Here is a 17,687-nt window from a genome sequence, read left to right on the forward strand (position 1 = left end):
CTAAGTAAGGGAAGCATTGCCCTGCAGCTCATAAAATGTTTTACGGTGCTTTGGGTTTTTGGATGGACAGTGAACAAGAAGAATCAGTTAAAATCTACACTATCGAGAGGCCATTTAGTTTTACGCCTCCCACACATTTGAAAAAGTACAGCGTTGACTTCAGATGACAGATTTTTGTGATTTGTTTGTCTGATATATTTTTTTTTCTGCTTTGCCTTGGTGGCAATGTACTCGGCTCACTTGACAACAAGCAGCAGTTTTGCAGGTAGTGAACAGTTGATTAAAAAAAAAAAAAAAAAAGAGCTTCATGTTGTTTTAGTTTTGACGTTTGCTGTCAGTTGTCTGACATTGTGTATGTCACACTACCACACAGCTTGGCATTAATTAAGTCACTTTAAGAATACAAAACACCACAGACAGGCTAAAAAAAAAAATAGTAGGACCCGACCGATATTGAGGCTGATGCCGATTACGATATTTGACAGAATAAAATTTAGATAACCAGTAAAAAAAAAAGAATGTTAAAATAACTTTTTTGGTCCCTCAACACTTACAACAATAAATATATGAACTACATACAGAATATTTGACCTGTTTACATGACTTTGCCCTTCAGTAATTGTTTAACTTTAAAACAGAAAATCCGCCTTTTTTTTATGTTTGACTGTCATTATCTTTGTCTTATGTTTGTAAGTTAATGCGGATTTGTTAATAAATGGTCAGTTACAAAAGTCTCAGGCCCTAAAAAATAGCATGAAAAGGGAAGTCAACCTTCAACATTTCTTGACAATAATATGTTATGGGACCGCGCTAAACATGACATTCTGATTCATATTATATTTGTGGAATATGAGTTAAGAAGCGGGCGGCACGTCCGCCTCCCAGTTCTGAGGACTCGGGTTCGAGTCCGGGCTCCGGCCTTCCTGGGTGGAGTTTGCATGTTCTCCCCGTGCCCGCGTGGGTCTTCTCCGTGTTCTCCGGTCTCCTCCCACATTCCAAAGACATGCATGGCATGGATGCTCTGAATTGTGCCTAGGTGTGCTTGTGAGTGTGGATGGTTGTTCATCTCTGTGTGCCCTGCGATTGGCTGGCAACCAGTCCAGGGTGTCCCCCGCCTACTGTCCAGAGCCAGCTGAGATAGGCGCCAGCATCCCCCGTGACCCTTGTGAGGAATAAGCGGTCAAAAAAATTGATGGATGGATGGAGTTAAGCAGCAAAATCCAGCTGTTTTTATCCATCCCAGGGGGCGGCCATTTTGCCACTTGCTGTCAACTGAAGATGACATCACAGTTGCTCAGGCAACAACCAATCGCAACTCGCCTGTTTTCTGAAGCTGAGCTGCGATTGGTTGTTACCTCAGACCTGAGCAACATTGATGTCATCTTCAGTTGACAGCAAGTGGCAAAATGGCTGCTCCCTGAGATGCATAAAAATGGCTGGATTTTGATGCTTAACTCATATTCCACTCACACAATATTAACCAGAATACAATATTTAGTTTAATGTTGTGGTGTTTTATCCCTTCAAACTGCTTCTGCCACCAAGTGGCCAAGGTGGGCCACTAGGAGCAACGCAATGTCTATTGAACTGCGGCAAAAAAAAAGAAAAGAAAAAGAAAACAATTACATTTGATTTCATTGAAGCATGCAATTGCCCCAAATGTCTTCATTAATTGATCAGTGTGTGTATGTTTCCATAGACTTGGATTATTATAATCGTGTTTGAATGTTTGCTCACTCCTCTCAATAGGGCAGCAAAATGCACATTTTCCCCTAAAGTGTGTAATAGTTGCCAGAGAAAAAAATGGAATGGGTACATAATTGGCTGTCAAAAGTGAACTACATAAATGAGTGGAAATATCCCCGTGTCATGGAGTGAAGATGACATGAAGCGTGGCTTAATGTGCCTCGGAGCTCATTTAGCAGTCAAACACAAGTAGTAAGAACGCTTGTTCCCATTGATATTGCCAAGGTTGTCTTTAAATACAGCTGTAACCATGACGTGCACAATTACGCTTCCCGTGTGGAGGTTTGAATGGTGCGCCAAGGATGTGTCAGCGTGAAGAGCGTTTAACCTTATTTCGTAGGAACAGCTTGGCGTTTTCTACCAACGGGTTCAACCCTGCTGCAGATTCAGGCTCAAGTAAGAAAAAGAAGAAGTCATAGAAATAATTTGAATGTGACAAAAATCATAATCATTTTATGAAAATGAAGCAATGAAGATCAGATGTTGCTTTTGAATTGTATTATTTGAACTGGGCAACACATTTCTCTTTTATGAATTTTCATTTATTTATTAATTTATTTTCATTTATGAATTTTCCAGATTTTTTTTTAATTACTTTTGTCAGTTTTCTTTGTGACCACTGTGGTTTCTTTTTTCCTTAGCAGAGGTGTTTTGTCCATGTGTGTACACTCCACTGAGGTCTCCATTTTCCTTTTTTTGCTCCATAATGCAAGGAAGCAGCTCTCAGTGTGATGCCGTGTAGTTGTCAATCAAAAGTCAGCTTTATTATCTTTGTAAAGGCAGCTTTTGTACTCGCTCACATTACATCGTGCACATCCTGCAGTGAGAATTTGTTGCATAAGACGTCTACACAACAGTGTGGATGTCAAAGCTAACATTACAGTGAATTTACTCACGTTAAAAGTTTTATCTGAAAGCAAGCAAGCCCAGAAAACGATTCCAGAAGAACATTTGGAAAAGTTGTTGTCTCTGAGGCGCCGTGATCTTCTATTGAAGGCGGATGAAAGCCCTCAGTGCATAAATGTCACCAAAGTGATTTTTTTTCTACAAATGCTTTTTATTTATGTTCTCAGTGGATGTGGGGTTGCAAACATGTTGCAGATGTGGAGGAAGTGGATACACGGCATGACAATGAAGCCTTTTGAGCACAGCACCGCTCTTAAAAATACACAATATCTCAAGTGAAAGGAATTAATTAGAAAGTTTTTTTTTTTTTTTTTTACTTTTGTTTTATTTTTGAAGGCTAATTTTGCACTCAAGCTTTTTCAGTGGTACATATTTTGATTTTTCAGTGGGCCAGGTAATTCATAGATGAAGATGAAGAAAAAAACAAACTAAAATCTAAGATATTTAAGTCATGTTATAATAGTTTTTCATGGAATACTTTATGATTAATTATAATTAAGAAAGCAATCATTTAAAACAGAAAAGTTAATTGTACAGTTTATATATATATTTTTAAATATTTGTTACTTACTTGATTGAAAACATTCAGGTTTATTGCATATGTATTTATTTATTTAATATTGTTCAATAATTGTTGAATAATTGTTCAATATATTCATTTTAGTATAGTGTTTATTTATTTAGCAAAGAGTTCCATTTAGATTTATAAATATGTTCATAAAATATGTAGAACATTTTATAGAGGAGTTTAATTTGATTTAACTTTTGTGCTCCATGGCCACATTTTAATTTTTAAATTGGAACAATGGAAAATCCCCCCCCAAAATAAATAAATAAATAATAATAATAATAATAATGATGGATGGATGGATGGAAAATACTAATGGTATGGGCCTTGTAACTATTCGGTGAGCCACGTAGAAAAAAAAATGGTATTGTGTGCTTAATATCTTGCCTGAATGCTTGAATATGAATTGAAAAAATGTCCGTGCATTTCATTTCAGTTTTGGAAAAGACGGAATCCGAATGGCACCCTCAGCTTTCGGCACTCCAGCAATGTAAGTAACTCCGACATCCTCAAGGGGGCTCTTAACCCCACGTTTAATGTGGTGCACTCAGCAAAGCTGCACAGCAGCCCAGAAAGCTGCAGCAAAAGTTCCACCATTTTAGTTCCTACCGTCCAGATTATGCCTTTTGCTCCGGCAGGTCCCAGAGATCCCACGATTTGTCGCATCTCTCACTGATGTGTACACACGGCAAACATTCAGAAACCAATTTCATCCTCTTACAGTATGCAAAGAGACGTTAATAACTTAATACCAGCGTGAATTAAAAGCTGCCAGAGACATGACATCATGCATAAAAAGAGAGTGCGTGTCTGTAAACAGCCAGCCAACATGGAATGCAAGGAGTTAGATTTTGTCAAGTACCTGGGTAAATATTTGAGGCACTTGAGGGAGATAATCTTTTTTTTTGCCGTTTCATTCTTCTGCCTGTTACGACAGTATATGTTGCTGACATAGATTATAAAAAAAAAAAAAAAAAAAGAGTTGACATTATTTGTAGTAGCGAAGTATTGTCATGACCAAAGATACATACGTTATTTGGAGGAAATCAATGGCCGTTTTCAAATCAAGTGAAATTTAGAAAGTGGTTAGGAATCAGGCGCAAGTTAAGTGTTAATAATACGATATTTGGAGTAAACTGGAGCCCGATTAATCGGCTGATATTGCCTCATTTATATATTTATTTATTTGACACATTACAAGATAATGACATTCAGACCTCCCCAATAATTGTAAAATGGCAGATTTTTCTCTCTGTTGCAACGTTAAACTAATAGTATGTATAGTAGTCATCCATCCATCCATCCATTTTCTTGACCGATTATTCCTCACAAGGGTCACGAGGGGTGCTGGAGCCTATCTCAGCTGGCTCTGGGCAGTAGGCGGGGTACAACCTGGACTGGTTGCCAGCCAATCGCAGGGCATGTATAGTAGTCAAATGCCTGTAATTCATATCCTTGTTGTTGTAACCTCAATTCAAATTTGTCCTCTGTAGTGGACCTTTTTTAAACCTGAATATCTCCCACCCAGTGCATATGATTGAATTGACTCCTTTTGTGCTCTAGAGAGGACATTTAGAGCTTCCCAATGATACCAAGTCTGTCGGGGTGGGGCTTCCCTCAGTGCAAGCACTTTTTGGGGAAGAGGAAAAGTATAACACTTTTTATTGAACAAATTTAGGCTTTAAATGTTGTTAGCATGTGTTCTATAAGACTCTTAAGAACACATTCAAGTATTGTATGAATTATTTTAGCTGTATTTGAGCCGAACATTTAAAAATATCCTCTGTCGTAGACACATCATAGCTTAAAAAAAACAACTTTATTTTTTCCCCTCAAAAATTGATTGGACAATCATTTTTTTTCCTGGTAGTCAGCAGGATAAACGTTAAGGGACCAAAAATTAAGCTGTTTAATTCATTATATATACATTTTTTTAATGAATTGGCCATGTGATCAGTTATCGGAATTTTATTCTGCCAGATACGTATTGTAATTGACCTAAAAAAAAATAAAAAAAATAAAAAAATAGGATTATTTTGAGGTTGCTTCAGAATGAATGTATTCATATTTTTTCAAACAATTGAGGACTCTAATATGAGAACTTTTACTTAAATAAAGGATGTGATGAAATCAGTTCCATTCAAATGAGCGCTGCAGCACTGGCACTTAGAACAGACGAGTTGCATATTGTAAATGCATATTAAGGCCAGCACATTTGATAGTTTAAGTGTGTGAATCATTTGATGGCGTCATTTAAATCCTATTGGCGTTTGAGACCCCCCAAATTAAGACGAGGCTTTGTCATCAGCGTGGTATCGACGGTCAATTTATAGCGTATTTGACTTCATTCCATGTAACTGTACTCGTTTAATTGCATCCATTTGTAACGTCAATGCGGCCGTTTCTTACCCGCCGCAGCCTCATTTGATCTGTTTGTAATTTGCATGGGAAACAATTGCGCCTCGGGGTTTGGGGGCCCTTTCTGAGTGGAATAATGATACACTTGTGAAAGTTTCTGTTCTTTTTGAAAACACAAACAAATCATAGAAGGACGAAAACAGAGTCACGTCGTGTTTGTGCTGACCTCGCTGATTGTGTTTGCTTTCAATCACACGGGTCAGAACGCGGGTCGGGCCCCATGGATCATTTACTTTAATGGTCGCTTCCTGCCCGCTCACACGCACGCGGCACATGGAGACGTGACATCATTTACGCCACATGATGCGGCAGAAAGTGATGCATTGGAAAAAAGGAGATTTGTGCACGTAGACCAAAAGCGATGGTGACAAAAGCGGAGGGAAGGCTTCGTTTCATTTGGTGCCCTGTTGGGACGACAGATGTGCGGATGATGTCATGTCGAAAGAGGATAGGGCGGAGTGAACAAAGAGCGGGAGGATGGACGGATGAGGAGGAGCCTCCATCCCGGAGTGGGACAGGAGGGGAGGAGCAAGAGAGAGGAGCTCGCGGCACAGCCTCCATTACTGTCACGTGACCATTTCACAAGATGGTACCCAAAGTACCTTCCACTACCTTTCCAAAAGGCCAAAACAAAAGATGTCGCTGTTCTTCTCCCGGCAAATGTGCTGAACTCTTGTTGTTGTTTTTTTTCCTCTTCATGGCAGGACCTCTCACAAAGTGCATCCTTTCCAAACCGCACAGGCCGTTGGAGCTATCATTTACTTAGTGCAGTCACTGCTGAAGTTTAGCCTCCCATGCCGGGACGGGCCGCAGCATAAGAACCCAATTGTTCTCGCATTCTGTAGTGACAATGGCTGTTTGTGGTCCTCCAGGGGGGAGAGAAGAGAGAGGGGGTGAAAGGGAAGGGAGAAAGGAGAGCCATGGCCATCCAAGGTCATTTGTGTGATACATGGTGAGGCTCCACGAACCGCTCACTGTATTTATTTATTTTTTTACTCTATCTGACTTACTAGTTACTAGTGCTACTGCTTAGCATGTATCTTGCCAACCTGCTTCCAACTTGCCAATGTCACATGCCATCCAGCCAGGCCCCGCCTCTTAAAGGCACATATTAAATTCACAGACACGACATTCATGCTTATCGTATTTAGGATGCATTTTATAGTTGAATTTTTTTTGTGTCCAAATATATTTAAGCGGTGTTTTAAGAAATGTTTTAATGAATTTAAATGTGAAACAAAAAATAAAAATCATCAAATAATGTCAAAACAAAAATAAATTAATTAAGCATCTCAACAAATTATGTAAAAAAAAAAAAAGTATAAAAATCTGTTTAAAGAAAATGTAACATTTTGAAATATTTTGTATTAAAAAAATAAAACAATAAAATAAAACTATTTTTTAACCAAAAAAAACAAAACACAAAAAAACACGAGAGGTCACATCCAAGTAATCAGAGAAAAATCGGGGAGAAGCAATCCAAGTTAAGTCTTGGTCATGTGATTTGACACTAGGTACCATTAAAAAAAATAAAAAATACAATAAAATTATACATATACATATATATATATATTTTTTTTTAAGTCAGAGGGAACTTCCATCATGTTTCCAAGCATCCAGACATGACTGGTTAGATCCCGTCTGACCAACTTTCAAGCCAATCGTGGTCAAGGGGTCAGAGTGACCGCGGAAACCTCACAGGCGCCATTTTGCTCCATTTCTTTGCCAGGACGTCGCCTGCATAAATATGGCGGCCATTCCTGGCATTGTTTGTTTGAACCACACTGAGAGGTATTGTGCTCTGCAGAAAGGTGCCTGCAAAGAAGGAGCGCCCTCTGTGTGTCTCAAAGCTTTGAGGTCAAGTGCCACTGTCATTGACTCACTCAACACGTGGCAGCCAAGTCATCCAAAATCTTGCAAAAAAAAAACTGCCTTGAGACTAATTTGCATGACATTTAGCATGTGACAGGACTGACTGATTTTGGCTTTAACATATATATATATATATATATTTGTTTTTTTGTTTTATATTTATTTAATGGCTGAATTGGGCAAAAAGTAATGTTTTTGACAGAGTTGTTGAAAAAATATTTGCTGGTTTGACTTTATAGGATAATCGCCGCAGTAGCCAAAACATTCCTAATTAAAATTAAACTGCACTAATAAACTAACCACCAGATGGTGCTAGAACTGCACACATGGAATACAACCTCATCTTTTAACAGATGTGCTGCTTTTATCTTTACACCCATAGTATATTCAGTACAACGGTGTGTTTTCATGAACAAACTTGTGCAAACACAGTCCTAAAAAGTTAACATTTAAATAAATGCTCGCAAGATTTTAAAATGATCCATCAAACTGCACGGCTCAGCCAACCGGGAGTTCTTTTCTCACGGTGAGGCAAGGCAACCTTGGCAAAATACTTGCGGCTTGAATGCAGATACCTCAGCTCAAACCTTTTTTTTCCATCATGTCGATAAAGCACTTCATGCTTTTACAATGTATAAATGAGCAACCTGTCTGAACAATTCACTCTGATTATCTTCCATGGGCTCCTTTTTTGTGTCAGAAAAATCGTTTTCAGAATGCTGATATTAAAGTTTTTTTTTAATAAATACTATAGAGGTGGAAAAAAAACTTACAAACATGGCAAAACTGACTTCTTTGGTAAACAAGCTCCTCTTTGTTTGCAGTCGTGTCATGTAAGCCGTGCCTGTCAGCCATTTTAAACTACAACAAATAAACTGGAATGAATTGATCAAATGGATTGATCGGCCGCCCCTGTGAAAAAGCTGCGGCCCGAATTCTCTCCCCTGGGGGTCTGACCTGCACTTGAGGACAATCCAGGCCTCAACTGGGTAATCATTGACCTGTTGCCCGCGGCAACCAGGCCACAACATACTGTACAAGCACCGGGCTGCTGATAATAAAGTCATAATGCCTTCACAGGTGCATGAACCCACTCAGATGGTGCATGCGTATGAGGCTGTATCATATTTCTCAGCAGATATTTCAACACAATATTTCAACAATAGTATACAAAATCGCAATATAACAGTATGCAACTAGAGATCAGTATTTCTGTATAAAAAGACAAAACAAACGTGAAATCTGATTGGATACTAATTTAGATTTTGTTTTATTAGCCAGCTTGACTGATTGTGAAGGCCCCGAGAAGATTACATCAACACAGCAACACACAGGTTGAAATCTAATTGGACCAAAAAATAAATAAAATAAAATGTAATATTCTCAAATAAGCCATGAAAAACACTATAAAATAAAATAAGCCTGTCTGGAATAAATGACTACAGATCGGTGGAACAAATCATAAGACTGAGGTAGTAAATGTAGGTCAATCCTTTTTGATTAGACCAGCGGAGAAGTATGATTTTAGCGGGTCGACAACCATTTCAGGAGTTTTATTGAACTTCACAAACTCCAGAATCACATTTCAGGCTGATTCTGGTCCGGAGGAGCACAAAATCGATCTTTTTGTGGTGCAAGGTGGGGCGTGCGCCGCACTGCACCACTTATTTGGAGGGCGAAATAAGTGCAAGGAGCTGGGCTGGGATGGGAGGCGGCAGTTTGGCCCTTTGCAAGAGCCACCTCCCACTTCTCACTTTTCCACACCTCCTCACTCCCCTGCCATTTTCACCTCCTCACGCCGTATGTACTCCTCCATGCTGTCTGTACTATCTGGGCTGCTCTGTGCAACTTAGCCCATGGCCTGAAATTCAACTCAAAGGTACCTCGGCCGCCTTGTTTACACCTCAATGTTTGACATCACCTCCTCCAATCACTTCATAATTATACAACCAGACTCTTTCTGATACTTTCTTAATTGATGGTATGATTGTATAAAGTCAATAAAATGCTAGAACGATTGGTATTTAGGTGTACAGCAGATAAGACACACCAGCACCAATAATAAAACCATCTATTGTTTATTCAAGTGATTTTTCATGCCACTGCAAGTTTTCACATTTATTTCCCCGGTGCAGTTTTTATTCACATAAACCGCAAAACAGTAGAATTATACACGTATCAGTTTGCTGGGTTCCCCTAATTAAAACTGCTTAAAACACAATAGATAAACATAATAGAGAAAACACACTAGAGAAATAAATTTAAATTTAATTACTAATTAAAGATTCACATTAAGTATTATGGACAGATCTATATGAATTATTTTCATAACATTAGGTTCAATTGTTTAATTTTACAACAATTTACATCAGTGTGTCAAGTATTGTGTAAAATATATAAATAGTATAAAATCTAAAATTAAATGTATGCATGAAAAATACTTGAATAAAATCATGTGGATAACTCGTATTCATCAAATGAATGTAAAAGTGCTGGTGTACAAATGGTCAAATTTGTCCCACTGCTCCTACTATGTTAGGTTTTGTAAGAAATTAGGACACACTATTTCAATACACTCCTCTAAATTTCAATAATACGTAATAGTAATACAGATTTCTTTGGAATTAATGAAAGTTTTGACTGTGAACTTGAGGCTTCCAGTTTAACCGGTGGACCGGCAAACACACGCTTGTTGTTCGTGCACACACATTTCAAGTTATTTCAAGATTAGGGGGGGGGACAGAAAAAAAAAAAATGTTGGTCTTCAGGCATGTGATGCTCGATCAGTTTGAAAGTCTATCAACTTTTAATCCCTTTAAACTATAGCCTAATGCTTTAAATAGCAAAGTCAAGGTAAGTACACACGCACACACACGCACACACACCCACACACACACACCCACACACACACTTGTATTTATGGTTACTGTTTGTGCAAGAAATGTGTGGGTGCAAATGCATGTAATATTACCATACAGATCTATTAATACACTGCTCAAGTGTATTTGGTATTTTAGCTGATTTATTTAAGTGAATTGTTTTACTTGATAGATAGGTTGATAGAAAGAAAGAAAGAAAGAAAGAAATTTGCATTGTAAGTAAATCTTTTTTTTTTTTTTTTATCCACAAGGGAAATTCACTTTTTCAGTAATCAACAAAATGAGAACATAACAGCATTTGGCAAAGCAGGCATGCCTATTTCCTACTAATAAAGATATGAAAAATGTTAAACCACTAGATTAAATATTAATTAGAATAACTAAAGAGTTTAAGGATATGGAAAATATTAAACACCTATATACAAGTCATTCTCCTTTTTTCCCATTTTAAATCCAGAATTACAAAAATAAACAGATATCAATTTTAAAAAAGTGAAGTTTTGTTTGAGTTAAGTTTATTTAGAAATGTTGAACACTATAAAACTTGTAGTGGATTTAGTTATTCTGAATGAGGATTATCATGTTATGCATTCATTATTCACATTTGGGTGGAAAAAAAACCAGTTCACTTGTTTTTGCATTAGGATTTGTATTCTGCAAGGAGGTGTCTGGGAATATGCAGTTTGCTTCCCTGTTTTTTTTTTTTTTTAATGCCCTATATTATGCTTCATTGTTATGGCAGCAAAAATATATTTCCTAACCAAATGGTGAGTCATTATTTTTAAAACGATTGTCATATGTACAGTTTATTTGACTGAGATGGAAAATTGTCTAGTTCAATTTAAAAATAGAAAAAAGAAAAACAGGTCAATATCATTATCACTGCCTCAAGACCCACGACATGAGGATGACGGTATGTTCTAAAAAGAAGGCATTTTGGCTGATTTTGATGAGCATATTTGTAGTTTAATAACTTTTGTTGTTGTTGTGTGTGTGCGTGCGTGTGTGAGTAGGTCGGTAAACTGAGACTTAATTAAATATTCGTCATCTTTTATGAAGCCCGTGGAGCTAAATAACAGTTTTACAGACGTGTGGAAAGCCACTTTCAATGTCCTTTCAAAGCTAATTAGCCAAACCGAGCGAAGTAACTAACAATTTAAAAAATGCTATATTTAATACATTCGTGTCTTCGTAGCCACGTAAGTCCTATACACGCATATTTTCTGATGAATTATGTTTAATTGTGTTATAACGTGTGTTAGCTATACTCTTTATACAAGCTGTTTGCCTTGAAGATCAAAGTGCTACTAAAAATGGCTAGCTAGAAAAACGCTTATAATATCGTTTTTTGTTTCATTTTAATCCACTTGACATTTTCGCTTATTTTCCCGTCAAACTAAGCTTTTAATTGCTATTTTTTAGCACAAAGCTGGCATCAGGCGATATCAAATAGTGCTTTTTTTCTATTCGCGGAAGGGGCAAAAAGGAGGGGGTGTGAGGCAGCCCTTAATAATCATCTCAACGCAGCCTACTTTTTTGCTGCTTTTACAACGTCAAGTGTCTTTTCACTTTTTGTTTAAAAAAAAAAATACTCCCTCCTCTCCACTTTTTCCTCTTTAATAACAGACCTGAAAACAAGCGGGCTTCGTTGGAGGTGCGGGCCGGGGGCAGCTTGTGTAACGGGCTGCAGTTTCACCTCAGCTGAACTTGACGCATGTGCTTGAGCGGCGGCCACAGGACGCGCGGTGTCCCCGCTGAACCGAGCAGCCGTGACCGGGGGAGGAGGGAGCGGAGAGCGGCGTCACCATTACCCGGCTGCCGTCTCCGAACACGGACACGATAACCCCCTCCTTCGACGTCTGGAACGTGTCTTTGTTAGCCAGGCGATAATTCGAGAACGTTGGACTTGAACGTGACACTTTCGGGTATGTAGCTTTTGCATTCACTCTCTTCCTGCTCGTTTATTTTGTTGTGTCGAATACAAGACGGGCTCGTAAATTACTGCAGGTGGCTGCCGGACCATCTGTACTTCAACACAATAATAGCAGAATTAGGGGCTTTTAAGTGTATCGTGACGTGCCCGAGTTACGACTGGCACACGTCGAATTCTGCCTGCTGCCCTTTGTTAAGCTTGAGCGAGCGAGCAACCGTGTAGCCGCTCACGAGCACCTCCGGGCAGGGGGAACATGTCAGGCTCGGCGCTGGTAGGAGGTGACTAGAAAAAGTGCTTCAAACGCGAAAAGTCATGACCCAGGATTCACCTATGGTCACATATCGTCCAGGCGTGTGGTTTCCCCCGATGTGTCACTGTGGTTTCCCCCAGCGAGAAGTTTTTGATGAAAATTAATTCAATGAAACGTGAGATGGGCTTGCACAGCTGTGGCTGGATGTGATTTTTTTTTTTTTTTTTTTTTTTTTTTTTTTTAATGGTTAAAAGGCCTGCGTGGGCTGCTTTAATTCATTCCGAAGCTAACACAAAGTCCAAAAAATATAATATTGATCCTAGTAATGAGTGGGAGTGAGTTGTGATTATGTATTTATTTTTTTCATTTTACAGTTGAAAGGACATTTAAGGTTATAAAAGAAGCATAAAAGATTGCTTTGCAGCCTTTCAGATGAAAAAAAAAAACAAGCATAAAGAACAATTGTGCAATTTTTCCGTGTTTGTTGACACATTGTTGTGGCTGATGTCATTCACTTAATTATGTGCAACATTCATTCCACACTTTTTAGTGTGTGTATTTTTTTTGCCCTATAGGTCCATACCAGGGTTTGCTAAGAAAAAGATCCAGCGACTCGCTCTTTCAATGAAAGCAGGGAAAGCTCTCCCCTTTTGGGGCACCCACGCTCTCTCACGTGATATATTAATACACTGACGTTGCATGTTTACAAAGCGAACTCGCTGCTATAAACATGAAAAAAAATGTCATTGTGCCTTGGAGAAAATGGAACAGCGACACAGGGGGCGGGACAATGGACCCACCTGGGAGTTCATTTCTCAGTGGCATACATGGGGGCAAGCACATGACTGTGGAGTGAAAACTGATTTTACCCAGCTCGGACCTCTTGCATAGCGAACATGGCTGTGCAAGAAGAGGCCTGGAATCACAGGGATTTTGCTCAGGTTCGTCATCCCTCCCTCCCCTCCGCACCGTCATATCTCGCGCGATTGATTGGGCGCCAAGATGGCAAGATTAGGTTTGGTTCAAATCCACCCTTCTATGAGGAGTTGATTGGATGTGCTTGGCAATGTGGTGTATTGTTGTTCCTTAAAGGGTATTTCAGGCCAGAGGACAGGACACAGAGTTCGTTTTTTTGTTTTTTGTTTTTTTAGGCGAACAGTTGATATTGCCGTGAAATAGTTTCTGATGTCCCAAATGAGGTCATTCGAGGTGTCTTTTAGGCACAGTTTTATTTATGCATATTCAATTGCCATCTTGTGTTGTAACTGTTGATCAACTTTTACTGATTTTATGAACGTGTGCGCACGCCTTTGGCTGTCCTGACCAAACAGTTGCTGTTTTAAATCTCCATGCTGGGTACTTAAGTGCTTGACCTAATTTCTCCGGCAGCAAAGAATCCACCAGTGAAGGCCTCGCTCTGTGTGTTTGTGTGCGCATGCGCGTCTTGCTCTGGGTGTTTCCTCTTTGCCTTTCTAACAGGAAGCTGATGTGGAGTTCAACCGAGGACAAGGAAAAGGCCTTTTCTTTCCACTGTGAATCATTTGAGAGCGAGAGCGAAAGACACGGAGAGGAGAGTGAGAAAATACTGGCAAAAAAAGACACTGGGGAGGGAAAAAGAGAGCGAGAGAGAGCAGGGTTCTGCATCAATTCAGTACTGTGCAATCGGTCTTTCTCGCACTTGGTTTCCGATTGTCTGACTCCTTTTCTGCACCCATTTTCAGCGTTGAGCAGGGAATGTGCAGGTTTATGCAGAGTTCAGGACTCCTGTGATAAGATGGGGAGGGGAGAGGAAAGGAGAGACGAACAAGCAAGCAAATGAAGTGGACCTGTGTGGGGAGCAGTGAAGCTTCTTCCGGTTTACTTTCAACATGAGCGCAGAGAGGCATGAAGAAAGCATGCTAGTGGCTTTATTAAGGCCAGCGAAGTCCCTCAATGCCTTCAATCAGTGATAGCATGGAGAGAACAAATTGCTGCATTCCCATTGCTATAAATAGCAGATAAACCGCTTTGAGCGTGAGCACTGGATGAAATATTAAAGTCAGCTTCCACTCAGAGCAACACTGAAGAGCTCGATAAATGCATCCATCGTCTCGTTATGAGGATGGAGGCAGATGAACGCTCCCATTTTAAAGGGTAACTCCAGTGAGGTTCAATGGAATCACATCAGCGCAATTAGAGCAAGTATGGAACAGTCAATTAGAGAAGTAACACGTTGCATATTTGAACAGCAAGTATGGAACGGTGCATCATTCTCAACCTCACCAAGATTATTGTTGTCAAGACTGAACTGGACATACCACAGTAGAGCAGAATATTCCAAAATACTTTTTTTTTTTTTTGGGAACACAATTCACTTGAAACAGAATAGATAAATGCTGTGTCATTTTCCAACGCTTAATTGTTTTGAGAAAGAATGCAGCCCTTGATTACAACACTACATATGGTTGCCTGTACTACACTGCAGTATTTACCAGATATAATCATGAAAAAAAATCATCTAATTTTGGGTATTTGATGATCCATATGTAAAATCTGAAAATATTACAAATGAAATGTTTTAAAAAATAGCTCTGTGTATTATAAAGAAAAAAGTTGACGAGAAGCAGCAACGTGGTCGGATGCCAGAAAACACTGACATGTTCCAGCAGGAAGGTTGTGTGCTCAGCTTTCACCCACATTCTGTGTGCCACTCGTTGTTTGCCTCGCTTCAAAATCCATGTTGGTGTTTTGGAATTTTTGTGCTCACGTCTGTTTTCTGTGTTTGCTGCAGGGCCACCAGAGGCCACAAGCACCCTTGAGAGCAGAAGGACGCCTGACTACTGGTAAGGTCCTCTTCATCCTAAACCTACTGCATAATGTCTTGTTAGGAATTATCAATTTGAAGCAAAATCGGGTGCATCTTCAAGTAGGGCTGAACAATTTGTCAAATTCGAATCGACATCGCAATGTAGATGAATGCCATATTCACGTCGCAAAGGTTCCAATTTGTAGGGGGGAAAAAACTGCTTCATCTCGGTCGGTCGGTAGACGTTATTATATAATGGTAAGAGAAGTTAATTTCTTAAAAATTGTAGTCTATTGTTGACATGTATTTAATGAAACGTAAAAAAAATAAAAAAAAAAAGTTGAAGAGCTGAAGCCATGGTATAATTTGCATTTATACTTCGGACTTACTGAATGAGATTTATGCCACACTTGTTTGGTAGAATTTTGTGAAGGTTAGTAGAAGTAAGTAAAAACTTTTTTACTATTATGGTTAATTTCTTTTATTTTAGTGTAAGCCTAGCATAAAAGAGCAAAAGCATTTATGTATAATCCATTTGATAGTTTATTACGGTGGTTCTCAAATGGATGTACGTGAGATTTTAAAATTTAAAATGTAGCATCTATGCAAAAATCCTTTACAGATATTTCAGAAAAATGTAAGTTCTTAAAATGAACGTTAGATTCAGTAGGCTGTTCAGCTTCATTGTCCTTAAAAAAACGGAGTCTCCCCAAAAACAGAAAGAATGGCTCGACCCAACCTGTCATATGTCACCTAGCATCACCTGTCAATCATTTCAAAACTCTATTTAAAATTATGTTAGTGATTTCTTTTTGAGAACATATCTTTACTATGACCCAAAAAGAGAACAGTTAATGGTGCAAAATTTTCTGTGCACAAATCTTGACTTAGAATCATTTAATTCTTTTTTTTTTTCTTATTGTTAGGTTTATTGTATTACAGATGAATTAATTTCCCGTGTTTGTTAAAAAAAAAATGCATGGAAAAGAGTCACCTGAAAAATGGAAACGCATATGCAAGCATAATATTGCGGGGGGTGGTAGGTGGGGGTGCGGAGAATCACAAGTACAACTGGATTATTTTTCAAAATGATTTTGTACTACCTTCATGTGTGACAAATAAGCAGAAAGCAACCAAGATAGAAACCAGTAATAGCCATATATGATTAAAGTCACATTTCACTATGGAAGAACACATCATTAATAAATAAGCTACAGATTTCAACACATTGGGAGCATTTAACAGGACTCTAGGAGGAATACAATGGCAGTGTGATGACGTGTCATTTTTATTTACCTCCATGAAGACATTAAGAAAAATATGACGTCCTCATAAAGTCAGACATGCATGATGTCGCTGTCGTGAATTTTGACCCAGTTTGAAAATGTGGTTTTGAGGGCTTTACTGACTCGAGCACAGCTGCGGTCATCCCCTGACTGGCTGATGCTCGTACTAGACGGATTGATAACATTACTGTGTAAAATGAGGTGGCTGTCAGACTTGTGATGATTGTGTCTTGATGGTTCAAGCTTTCTTCAAGAAACGACAATTGTTAGTTGGCATGAATATGGCCGTTCATCAAATCAAGTCAATATCAATCAAGTTCAGTAGAAAGGGTATTGTTGAGTAAAAAAAAAAAAAAAAACTGCTACAATATGTTTGACTTTTTTTTTTTTTTTTTTTAAACAGACATTGTTATATATTAACACAGGACTTGTTAAATGTTTTTCGGGAGGCTTTGCGGCAGGAAATGCTTTTGACAGAAAAGGGACGGGCGGAGGAGCTACAAAAAATGTTTTTCATGTTCCAGCTGGCTAAAATCGGAGCGGTACTTTTTCCTCATGACCCCCTGCAAACATGATCCCCCGTCCAACAAGGAAAGTTGGAAAACAATTCTGTTGCCTTCAAAATATGCTTTGAAGGGTGAAATTTTAACATTGTGACCCAGCGGCTTCAACAATGCATCCTGCTATACTTTACTCACAAACAATCAAATGTAGTATAACTTCATCAGGGTAGTATACATTTTTAAAATGCCTTGATCTGCTTGCATTTCTCTCTTGTGATTTGCAAACATAATGCTTCAATTTGAAAACACTCTTTAAATATTTACATCTTTCATTTCCCAAGTGCAAGTAAGATATAACTAGACGAACAAAGAAAAAAGTTTCACTTGAATGAACAAAAACAACAATTAATGAAAACAGGACGTGGGTAGCCACGGCACCACTTAAAACATTCCAATTATTCAGCAGACCTAATCGATCGGAAGTGGTAATTGTGCCTAGTCGGTCCTCGGACTCCAGACCTGCAGTCACCTTTCTGTTGTG

At 38.7% G+C, this 17,687-nt stretch overlaps 1 protein-coding gene across 2 annotated transcripts in view; it reads left to right on the forward strand.

Annotated features, from left to right (window-relative positions):
* The first annotated feature begins 13,403 nt into the window (after positions 1-13,403).
* The window catches only part of LOC144004097 (uncharacterized), a 22,144-nt gene continuing 17,860 nt past the window's right edge, over positions 13,404-17,687 (forward strand). For both annotated transcript variants that reach the window (XR_013279201.1, XM_077501048.1), the window contains exons 1-2: positions 13,404-13,513; positions 15,343-15,394. Coding sequence is in view for 1 of the 2 variants with exons in the window: in XM_077501048.1 (XP_077357174.1) it covers positions 13,469-13,513; positions 15,343-15,394 (97 nt within the window). In the remaining variant the exon portion in view is untranslated. The remainder of the gene's footprint in view (positions 13,514-15,342; positions 15,395-17,687) is intronic.

Source organism: Festucalex cinctus, chromosome 16 (genome assembly GCF_051991245.1).
Source record: "Festucalex cinctus isolate MCC-2025b chromosome 16, RoL_Fcin_1.0, whole genome shotgun sequence".
NCBI classification, from domain to species: domain Eukaryota; kingdom Metazoa; phylum Chordata; class Actinopteri; order Syngnathiformes; family Syngnathidae; genus Festucalex; species Festucalex cinctus.